Source organism: Oncorhynchus clarkii, chromosome 18 (assembly GCF_045791955.1).
Source record: "Oncorhynchus clarkii lewisi isolate Uvic-CL-2024 chromosome 18, UVic_Ocla_1.0, whole genome shotgun sequence".
NCBI lineage: Eukaryota > Metazoa > Chordata > Actinopteri > Salmoniformes > Salmonidae > Oncorhynchus > Oncorhynchus clarkii.
Window position 1 is genome coordinate 4,845,737 of NC_092164.1, and position 12,644 is coordinate 4,858,380.

Here is a 12,644-nt window from a genome sequence, read left to right on the forward strand (position 1 = left end):
ATACTACTACTACTATTATACTACTACTACTATTATTATACTACTACTACTAGTACTACTACTACTTCTACTACTATTATACTACTACTACTATTATACTACTACTACTACTATTATACTACTACTACTAGTACTACTACTACTTCTACTACTATTATACTACTACTACTATTATTACTATTACTACTACTACTACTATTATTACTATTACTACTACTAAACTACTTCTACTACTATTATACTACTACTACTATTATTACTATTACTACTACTACACTACTTCCACTACTATTCTACTACTACTATTATACTACTTCTACTACTATTATACTACTACTACTATTATACTACTTCTACTACTATTATACTACTACTACTACTATTATACTACTACTACTATACTACTACTACTATTATACTACTACTACTACTACTACTACTACTACTACTACTACTACTATTATACTACTACTACTATTATTACTATTACTACTACTACTAAACTACTTCTACTACTATTATACTACTACTACTATTATTACTATTACTACTACTAAACTACTTCTACTACTATTATACTACTACTACTATTATTACTGTTACTACTACTACACTACTTCCACTACTATTATACTACTACTACTATTACTACTACTACTATTAGTATTATTACTATTATTAGTATTGCTACTACTACTACTAAACTACTTATACTACTATTCTACTACTACTATTATACTACTTCTACTACTATTATACTACTACTACTACTATTATACTACTACTACTACTACTACTACTACTACTATTATACTACTACTACTACTACTACTACTACTATTATACTACTACTATTCATACTATTACTACTACTACTATTATACTACTACTATACTGCTACTACTACTACTATTATACTACTACTACTACTACTACTACTACTACTACTACTACTAAAACTACTACTACTATTATACTACTACTATTCATACTATTACTACTACTACTATTATACTACTACTACTACTACTACTACTACTACTATTATACTACTACTATACTACTACTACTACTACTATTATACTACTACTACTACTACTACTACTATTATACTACTACTATACTACTACTACTACTATTATACTACTACTACTACTACTACTACTACTATTATACTACTACTACTACTACTACTACTACTACTACTACTACTACTACTATTATACTACTACTACTACTACTACTACTACTAAAACTACTATTCATACTATTACTACTACTAACAGGTGGTTCTATTTGGCCCCTCATTGTTGGACATAAAAGACTGTAACAGCAGGAAATCAGCTCCAAGTAATTTTAATTGAAGAAATGTGTTCCGTAGTATTCCTACGCATAATAGAGAGACGTGATTGTATACAGATGTAAGCTGTATACAGTGATTGTATACAGATGTAAGCTGTATACAGTGATTGTATACAGATGTAAACTTTGAAAGCAAGTTTTATGCACACATTATACTCTACCTGTTCAGGCTTCTTGCGGTCAATTTGCAGTCTAAAAATGACCATCCGCTCAATAGTAAATCGCCCCACGGCTCAATTTAGTTGTGTGATCCATGTCCCACTCATTGTTGGTTCTCCAGGAAGGAAACAACTTGGTAGGGTTAAAGCCTCTGGTAGGATGTGGCAGCCAACCATCTGCTGTGCTCTTCTACTAATGGATGTTTATCTAATAGATGTTTATCTAATAGATGTTTATCTAATATATGTTTATCTAATAGATGTTTATCTAATGGATGTTTATCTAATAGATGTTTATCTAATATATGTTTATCTAATAGATGTTTATCTAATAGATGTTTATCTAATAGATGTTTATCTAATAGATGTTTATTTTCAATGTGGAGAATTAAAACAGAAGGATTTAGGATTGGAGATATATGAGTCCAAAATGGCACCCTATTCCCTACATAGTGCACTACTTTTGGATGGAGCAGGAAATCTGGGACTCAGAGGGGCTGGGTGGGTTGGAGGGAGAGAATTAATGTGGTGGTGGTTCGTTAGGCACAGGCTACCTCAGTCACCAGACGTGACCTTGCATGCTGGTGTTGTCTTTCATAACAACAAGCTGGGTGGATGTTCCAGTTAGCTTCTGCAACCAGGAAGTGTTTTTGTCCTTTGTTGATGGCAGCAAAGCCCTTCACATTCAGTTCAGAATACAGTGTTTCCTGTGTAGAGAAGTGTCTCCCATTGGGCTAGCCTGTAGTGACTATGTGGTCTCCAACAGCATACAATATGCAGATGATACGTGTCCTAGGATAAGAGGACCTGTGACGATGATACGTGTCCTAGGATAGGAGGACCTGTGACGATGATACGTGTCCTAGGATAGGAGGACCTGTGACGATGATACGTGTCCTAGGATAGGAGGACCTGTGACGATGATACGTGTCCTAGGATAGGAGGACCTGTGACGATGATACGTGTCCTAGGATAGGAGGACCTGTGACGATGATACGTGTCCTAGGATAGGAGGACCTGTGACGATGATACGTGTCCTAGGATAAGAGGACCTGTGACAATGATACGTGTCCTAGGATAGGAGGACCTGTGACGATGATACGTGTCCTAGGATAGGAGGACCTGTGACGATGATACGTGTCCTAGGATAGGAGGACCTGTGACGATGATACGTGTCCTAGGATAGGAGGACCTGTGACGATAACTACAAAATAATTAGCATCAGTGTGACGTCCATTGTTTGGCATCCAATGTTAACATTTGAACTACTTCCTTGTTGTCGACCATGATTTCCGTCTCTCACCTTGGCGTTCCTCTTCTCCAGAGTGTCCGTACCACAAGCCTCTGGGTTTGGAGGCTGGATCAGTCAGACCAGACCAGATCAGCTGCTCCAACGAGGACCAGTACACTGGCTGGTTCTCTTCCTGGCTCCCCAGCAATGCCAGACTCAACAACCAGGGCTTTGGGTGAGTCCCCTGCCCCATCCTCTCCCTCAGGACCAACCCCTGGTAGGGCCTCTATCTCCCCCTCCCTGTAAAGGAGGACATTGGCTCAATCAGTAACCTCAGTGTTCCTTTGGGAAATGGCTCTTCTGACCTCATTGGTAAAATAATGGTCCCCTCCAGGTCATTGTTTTTGCCTAGGCTTTAGCTCAGCGGGCTAACACAGTTTCCCCGGCGGTTCCCCTCCAGGTCATTGTTTTTGCCTAGGCTTTAGCTCAGCGGGCTAACATAGTTTCCCTGGCGGTTCCCCTCCAGGTCATTGTTTTTGCCTAGGCTTTAGCTCAGCGGGCTAACATAGTTTCCCTGGCGATTCCCCTCCAGGTGTGCTTGGCTGTCTAAGTTCCAGGACAACAGCCAGTGGTTGCAGATTGACCTGAAGGAGGTGATGGTGGTGTCTGGTATCCTGACCCAGGGGCGCTGTGATGCTGACGAATGGATCACCAAGTACAGCGTCCAGTACCGCACCGACCAGAATCTCAACTGGATCTACTACAAGGACCAGACGGGGAACAACAGGGTGGGCCCATCATAAAGACCTTTTACATTTAGTCACTGAGAAGATGCTCTTATTCAGAGAGACTCACAGTCAATAAATACTGTAACAAAACTTTTTTTACAATCATAACTTAGTTCATATACTTACATCAATACATGGGTCATTATGACATCACAAGGTTTACACATGTAATAATGTCCATGGATGTTTTTCTAAAACGACTTGTTTTGTTGGAGGTCATCTTTCACATCAATAAATGGTTCATTATGACATCACAAGGTTTACACATGTAATAATGTCCATGGATGTTTTTCTAAAACGACTTGTTTTGTTGGAGGTCATCTTTCACATCAATACATGGTTCATTATGACATCACAAGGTTTACACATGTAATAATGTCCATGGATGTTTTTCTAAAACGACTTGTTTTGTTGGAGGTCATCTTTCACATCAATACATGGTTCATTATGACATCACAAGGTTTACACATGTAATAATGTCCATGGATGTTTTTCTAAAACGACTTGTTTTGTTGGAGGTCATCTTTCACATCAATACATGGTTCATTATGACATCACAAGATCTACACATGTAATAATGTGGAAGACAGTCTTGGGATTTATACATACGGTATATCAAAATCAATCCTTCTCATCAGATCCCATATTTCTTTGGTTCTGTAGCAGTTCAGTCCAAGGGGTTGTAAAGTGTAGTCCTGCTCGGTGAGGCAGGACATCTGGCAGGAGGATTCTCCATCTGTGTCGTCTCTCCTCCTCACACTGCTCCGTTTCTCTCCTCAGGTGTTCTACGGGAACTCGGACCGCTCCTCCTCGGTTCAGAACCTCCTGCGTCCTCCCATGGTAACTCGCTACATCCGTTTGCTCCCTCTGGGCTGGCACACACGTATCGCCATCCGCATGGAGCTGCTGCTCTGCATGAGCAAGTGTACCTGATTCTGTCTGTCCTGACGACCAGGGTCAAACTCAGCAGGGTACAACACCGTGGAACGTTCAGACAGAAAATGTAATGAATAGAACTGACATGATTCTACATGACAGAAAGTCATATTGGTTCTACACAATATATTTCTATGTGACGGTCCTGTAATGATACACCATCCTGAACAGGCCCAAGGAGAGCCCTGGTCGTTCCCCTGGTCGTTCCCCTGGTCGTTCCCTATGCCAAGGTGGAATCTACTGCTCTGGAAACCCTAGTTTCCTTTCCTTCCCCAAACGGTTAAGTAATATCTCTCTCCCAGGGATGGGGTTTATGTGTGAAAAGGTCCATTCTGTTTTCAGATTAGATGTGTTACAACAACAGTTTTATTTATGATATTTTTTTTATACTGAACATAAAGAGGTGGATGGCCAGGTGTTTCCACTTGGGGGAGGAAGAGAGGATAAATACACGCCTGTGAACCGACAAACACAGAGAAATTGGGGATGATTATGTGATGAGGAAAGCTCAGAGAAAGAGAAGACTACCAGTCCTGTGGTTAACTGGATGTTGTGTACTGTGTTGTGTACTGTGCTGTACTGTACTGTACTGTGTTGTGTACTGTGTTGTGTACTGTGTTGTGTACTGTGCTGTACTGTACTGTACTGTGTTGTGTATGTAGTTTGTGACAGTGATGTAGAGGTATCGTTCGTTGCTTGTTTTATTGTATTAATTTCAAGTTGACCAAAACCAGTTCCTGAAATAAAGACAAACTCTTGTACTCTTTTGTTTCGGAGTATCATTGAACAATATTCCTGTGTGATATTCCTCTGATGTCCAGTTTAAATACACCTGTTTGTTTGTTTCGGAGTATCATTGAACAATATTCCTGTGTGATATTCCTCTGATGTCCAGTATAAATACACCTGTTTGTTTGTTTCGGAGTATCATTGAACAGTATTCCTGTGTGATATTCCTCTGATGTCCAGTTTAAATACACCTGTTTGTTTGTTTCGGAGTATCATTGAACAGTATTCCTGTGTGATATTCCTCTGATGTCCAGTTTAAAATACACCTGGAGGAATCTCCACTTGTGATGTGTGAAAACCTTTTCCTGATCCCCAAAAAAACAATTAATGCCAGTTAACAGGGTAGATCCATGTGGTTTTAATTCTTATTTACAGTCAGATACCAAATATACACATATATAAATAATGCTGTTTGTGTGTGATGTCATGCAAATAAAATCCTGTGGGTCAATTTTAAACAAACAAACAACCGGAAGTGATTTATAATTCAGGATCTGGATCATCTGGAATTTAGGATCATCTCAAACTGATTTGTGTTTTTCTGCCATTTTAATCCTGTGACGGCGTGAAGGATTGTTCACTTCAAACAACCCCGAAACGACAGTTAGGAATTATATAACAATGAGTTGACATAAACAGAGACATAAAGAGACATAAACAGAGACATAAAGAGACATAAACCGAGACATAAACGGCAGTTAGGAATTATATAACAATGAGTTGACATAAACAGAGACATAAAGAGACATAAACAGACATAAAGAGACATAAACAGAGACATAAACGGCAGTTAGGAATTATATAACAATGAGTTAACATAAAGAGACATAAAGAGACATAAACAGACATAAAGAGCAGTTATAAATGATATAACAATGAGTTAACATAAAGAGACAAAGAGACATATAGAGCAGTTAGAAATGATATAACAATGAGTTAACATAAAGAGACATAAACAGACATAAAGATCAGTTAGAAATTATATAACAATGAGTTAACATAAAGAGACATAAAGAGACATAAACAGAGACATAAACAGAGACATGAAGAGACATAAACTGCAGGTGTAGGCTATTTGAGGTTAGACATTAGTGGGATAGCCTGGTGGTCCCAGATCGAGCTAAAGAGCACAAACAGATCGGGGACCACCTAGGCTAAAGTAAAGGTGATCTTAAACCCAATATAATGAAATCACACCGTAAAGATTTCATGATAGTTGCTGCAACTGGTCCTTGGAGTGTTTTTGCCACATAACCCCTGGAAGACATTGAGTTCTATTGGACACAGAACCTCTGGAAGACATTGAGTTCTATTGGACACAGAACCCCTGGAAGACATTGAGTTCTATTGGACACAGAACCCATGGAAGACATTGAGTTCTATTGGACACAGAACCCATGGAAGACATTGAGTTCTATTGGACACAGAACCCCTGGAAGACATTGAGTTCTATTGGACACAGAACCTCTGGAAGACATTGAGTTCTATTGGACACAGAACCCCTGGAAGACATTGAGTTCTATTGGACACAGAACCCCTAGAAGACATTGAGTTCTATTGGACACAGAACCCCTGGAAGACATTGAGTTCTATTGGACACAGAACCCCTAGAAGACATTGAGTTCTATTGGACACAGAACCCCTGGAAGACATTGAGTTCTATTGGACACAGAACCTCTGGAAGACATTGAGTTCTATTGGACACAGAACCCCTGGAAGACATTGAGTTCTATTGGACACAGAACCCATGGAAGACATTGAGTTCTATTGGACACAGAACCCATGGAAGACATTGAGTTCTATTGGACACAGAACCCATGGAAGACATTGAGTTCTATTGGACACAGAACCTCTGGAAGACATTGAGTTCTATTGGACACAGAACCCCTGGAAGACATTGAGTTCTATTGGACACAGAACCCCTGGAAGACATTGAGTTCTATTGGACACAGAACCCCTAGAAGACATTGAGTTCTATTGGACACAGAACCTCTGGAAGACATTGAGTTCTATTGGACACAGAACCCCTGGAAGACATTGAGTTCTATTGGACACAGAACCCCTAGAAGACATTGAGTTCTATTGGACACATAACCCCTGGAAGACATTGAGTTCTATTGGACACAGAACCCCTGGAAGACATTGAGTTCTATTGGACACAGAACCCCTGGAAGACATTGAGTTCTATTGGACACAGAACCCATGGAAGACATTGAGTTCTATTGGACACAGAACCCATGGAAGACATTGAGTTCTATTGGACACAGAACCTCTGGAAGACATTGAGTTCTATTGGACACAGAACCCCTGGAAGACATTGAGTTCTATTGGACACAGAACCCCTGGAAGACATTGAGTTCTATTGGACACAGAACCCATGGAAGACATTGAGTTCTATTGGACACAGAACCCATGGAAGACATTGAGTTCTATTGGACACAGAACCTCTGGAAGACATTGAGTTCTATTGGACACAGAACCCATGGAAGACATTGAGTTCTATTGGACACAGAACCCATGGAAGACATTGAGTTCTATTGGACACAGAACCCATGGAAGACATTGAGTTCTATTGGACACAGAACCTCTGGAAGACATTGAGTTCTATTGGACACAGAACCCATGGAAGACATTGAGTTCTATTGGACACAGAACGATGGTTGCGACAAGTACCAGGAGGATGCAACGCAGACAAGAGAAAAGTGGAACTGAAGTTCAACCCTGAAAGTGATGTTTCCAAACTGAAAAAGCCTGTATTCAACCTGGACGGTACAATGACAGGTGACGGACCAAAGCTGTTCAATTAAAATGTTACTGTCAACTGTTAGTGTAGAACTCAATGTTCAATTAACACATTACTGTCAACTGTTAGTGTAGAACTGAATGTTCAATTAAAACATTACTGTCAACTGTTAGTGTAGAACTCAATGTTCAATTAAAACATTACTGTCAACTGTTAGTGTAGAACTCAATGTTCAATTAAAACATTACTGTCAACTGTTAGTGTAGAACTCAATGTTCAATTAAAACATTACTGTCAACTGTTAGAGTAGAACTGAATGTTCAATTAAAACATTACTGTCAACTGTTAGTGTAGAACTCAATGTTCAATTAAAACATTACTGTCAACTGTTAGAGTAGAACTGAATGTTCAATTAACACATTACTGTCAACTGTTAGTGTAGAACTGAATGTTCAATTAAAACGTTGTTATTAAAACATTACTTACTGTCAACTGTTAGTGTAGAACTGAATGTTCAATTAAAACATTACTGTCAACTGTTAGTGTAGAACTGAATGTTCAATTAAAACATTACTGTCAACTGTTAGTGTAGAACTCAATGTTCAATTAAAACATTACTGTCAACTGTTAGTGTAGAACTGAATGTTCAATTAAAACGTTATTAAAATGTTGTGCAAATATATGATGGAGAACAATCCAACAGATCACCTGATACACAGTCCAACAGATCACCTGATACACAGTCCAACAGATCACCTGATACACAGTCCAACAGATCACCTGATACACAGTCCAACAGATCACCTGATACACAGTCCAACAGATCACCTGATACACAGTCCAACAGATCACCTGATACACAGTCCAACAGATCACCTGATACACAGTCCAACAGATCACCTGATACACAGTGAATGTGGGTTATTAACACATCTCCATGGAACAGCACATGTCCAGTTGTCTGGCGAGAACTGGACTGTAGTGAGGCTTTGAGGGGAGAGGACATCTTTCTGAGGGGCAGTGTGGGGCTTTGAGGGGAGAGGACATCTTTCTGAGGGGCAGTCTGGGGCTTTGAGGGGAGAGGACATCTTTCTGAGGGGCAGTCTGGGGCTTTGAGGGGAGAGGACATCTTTCTGAGGGGCAGTCTGGGGCTTTGAGGGGAGAGGACATCTTTCTGAGGGGCAGTCTGGGGCTTTGAGGGGAGAGGACATCTTTCTGAGGGGCAGTCTGGGGCTTTGAGGGGAGAGGACATCTTTCTGAGGGGCAGTCTGGGGCTTTGAGGGGAGAGGACCTTTCTGAGGGGCAGTCTGGGGCTTTGAGGGGAGAGGACATCTTTCTGAGGGGCAGTCTGGGGCTTTGAGGGGAGAGGACATCTTTCTGAGGGGCAGTCTGGGGCTTTGAGGGGAGAGGACATCTTTCTGAGGGGCAGTCTGGGGCTTTGAGGGGAGAGGACATCTTTCTGAGGGGCAGTCTGGGGCTTTGAGGGGAGAGGACATCTTTCTGAGGGGCAGTCTGGGGCTTTGAGGGGAGAGGACATCTTTCTGAGGGGCAGTCTGGGGCTTTGAGGGGAGAGGACATCTTTCTGAGGGGCAGTCTGGGGCTTTGAGGGGAGAGGACATCTTTCTGAGGGGCAGTCTGGGGCTTTGAGGGGACAGGACATCTTTCTGAGGGGCAGTCTGGGGCTTTGAGGGGAGAGGACATCTTTCTGAGGGGCAGTCTGGGGCTTTGAGGGGAGAGGACATCTTTCTGAGGGGCAGTCTGGGGCTTTGAGGGGAGAGGACATCTTTCTGAGGGGCAGTCTGGGGCTTTGAGGGGACAGGACATCTTTCTGAGGGGCAGTCTGGGGCTTTGAGGGGAGAGGACATCTTTCTGAGGGGCAGTCTGGGGCTTTGAGGGGACAGGACATCTTTCTGAGGGGCAGTCTGGGGCTTTGAGGGGACAGGACATCTTTCTGAGGGGCAGTCTGGGGCTTTGAGGGGAGAGGACATCTTTCTGAGGGGCAGTCTGGGGCTTTGAGGGGAGAGAACATCTTTCTGAGGGGCAGTCTGGGGCTTTGAGGGGACAGGACATCTTTCTGAGGGGCAGTCTGGGGCTTTGAGGGGAGAGGACATCTTTCTGAGGGGCAGTCTGGGGCTTTGAGGGGAGAGGACATCTTTCTGAGGGGCAGTCTGGGGCTTTGAGGGGACAGGACATCTTTCTGAGGGGCAGTCTGGGGCTTTGAGGGGAGAGGACATCTTTCTGAGGGGCAGTCTGGGGCTTTGAGGGGAGAGGACATCTTTCTGAGGGGCAGTCTGGGGTGTTTTTAGGGGAGAGGACATCTTTCTGAGGGGCAGTCTGGGACAAAGTCAGATTGGTGTGCTCAGGAGGTGTGTGTGTGCCTGCGCACGGTGTGCCGGTGTGTGTGCGTGCGCACGTGTGTGTAAGTGCGTTTGTGTGTGTGTGTGTGTGTTTGGCCCTGTCCGGGGGTGTCCTCGGATGGGGCCACAGTGTCTCCTGACCCCTTCTGTCTCAGCCTCCAGTATTTATGCTGCAGTAGTTTATGTGTCGGGGGGCTAGGGTCAGTTTGTTATATCTGGAGTACTTCTCCTGTCCTATTCGGTGTCCTGTGTGAATCTAAGTGTGCGTTCTCTAATTCTCTCCTTCTCTCTTTCTTTCTCTCTCTCGGAGGACCTGAGCCCTAGGACCATGCCCCAGGACTACCTGACATGATGACTCCTTGCTGTCCCCAGTCCACCTGGCCGTGCTGCTGCTCCAGTTTCAACTGTTCTGCCTTATTATTATTAGACCATGCTGGTCATTTATGAACATTTGAACATCTTGGCCATGTTCTGTTATAATCTCCACCCGGCACATCCAGAAGAGGACTGGCCATCCCACATATGCTCTCTCTAATTCTCTCTTTCTTTCTCTCTCTCGGAGGACCTGAGCCCTAGGACCATGCCCCAGGACTACCTGACATGATGACTCCTTGCTGTCCCCAGTCCACCTGACCGTGCTGCTGCTCCAGTTTCAACTGTTCTGCCTTATTATTATTCGACCATGCTGGTCATTTATGAACATTTGAACATCTTGGCCATGTTCTGTTATAATCTCCACCCGGCACAGCCAGAAGAGGACTGGCCACCCCACATAGCCTGGTTCCTCTCTAGGTTTCTTCCTAGGTTCTGGCCTTTCTAGGGAGTTTTTCCTAGCCACCGTGCTTCTACACCTGCATTGCTTGCTGTTTAGGGTTTTAGGCTGGGTTTCTGTACAGCACTTTGAGATATCAGCTGATGTACGAAGGGCTATATAAATACATTTGATTTGATTTGTGTGTGTGCGTGTGTGTGTGCGTGTGCGTGTGTGTGTGTGCGTGTGTGCGTGTGTATACTTCTTCTTATTGTTACTTTGTCCTTGATGTTCACACTATGTACTGTAGATGAATGACTAGCCAGGGATAAAGATATCCATGACATTCATTCTGCCAATATCAGAAAGTTAGGCCTACGTATTTTACCCTTTAAAGCCAACAGCACAAACTGGTATGGTATGGATATCTCTGGTATGGATATCTCTGGTATGGATGTCTCTGGTATGGATATCTCTGGTATGGATATCTCTGGTATGGATAACTCTGGTATGGATATCTCTGGTATGGATATCTCTGGTATGGATGTCTCTGGTATGGATATCTCTGGTATGGATAACTCTGGTATGGATATCTCTGGTATGGATATCTCTGGTATGGATGTCTCTGGTATGGATGTCTCTGGTATGGATATCTCTGGTATGGATATCTCTGGTATGGATATCTCTGGTATGGATATCTCTGGTATGGATATCTCTGGTATGGCTGTCTCTGGTATGGATATCTCTGGTATGGCTGTCTCTGGTATGATATCTCTGGTATGAATATCTCTGGTATGGATATCTCTGGTATGGATATCTCTGGTATGGCTGTCTCTGGTATGGCTGTCTCTGGTATGGCTGTCTCTGGTATGGATGTCTCTGGTATGGCTGTCTCTGGTATGGATATCTCTGGTATGGATATCTCTGGTATGGATGTCTCTGGTATGAATATCTCTGGTATGGATATCTCTGGTATGGATATCTCTGGTATGGATATCTCTGGTATGGATGTCTCTGGTATGAATATCTCTGGTATGGATATCTCTGGTATGGATGTCTCTGGTATGAATATCTCTGGTATGAATATCTCTGGTATGGATATCTCTGGTATGGATATCTCTGGTATGGATATCTCTGGTATGAATATCTCTGGTATGGATATCTCTGGTATGGATATCTCTGGTATGGATATCTCTGGTATGGATATCTCTGGTATGGCTGTCTCTGGTATGGATATCTCTGGTACGTGCGTTTGTGTGTGTGTATCCTTCATCAGGAAACAACAGGACATCTCAACAGGAATCTCCACATGGGGCCTGGAGTCTCTAATAACTAGATCAGCGGGTGTGACTGTCATGGTTACTGTACTGCAGAATGACCCTTTACAACAAGCAGTACCTTACAGTACATTCCCATCTGTTTGTGTTAACTGACCATAGACTATATGAGTTGGGGCCAGGCGATACGTGTGTGTCAAGATGATGTGGCAAATGATTACCTGTAAAAACTTCACAACCCTGAGCCATATA

At 42.5% G+C, this 12,644-nt stretch overlaps 1 protein-coding gene across 1 annotated transcript in view; it reads left to right on the forward strand.

Annotated features, from left to right (window-relative positions):
- LOC139372243 (retinoschisin-like) overlaps window positions 1–5,061 on the forward strand; it is a 13,395-nt gene extending 8,334 nt beyond the window's left edge. Inside the window, exons 4-6 of the mRNA XM_071112006.1 lie at window positions 2,845–2,986; window positions 3,344–3,539; window positions 4,320–5,061. Coding sequence (XP_070968107.1) covers window positions 2,845–2,986; window positions 3,344–3,539; window positions 4,320–4,472 — 491 coding nt within the window. The 3' untranslated portion in view covers window positions 4,473–5,061. The remainder of the gene's footprint in view (window positions 1–2,844; window positions 2,987–3,343; window positions 3,540–4,319) is intronic.
- Window positions 5,062–12,644: the final 7,583 nt, after the last annotated feature.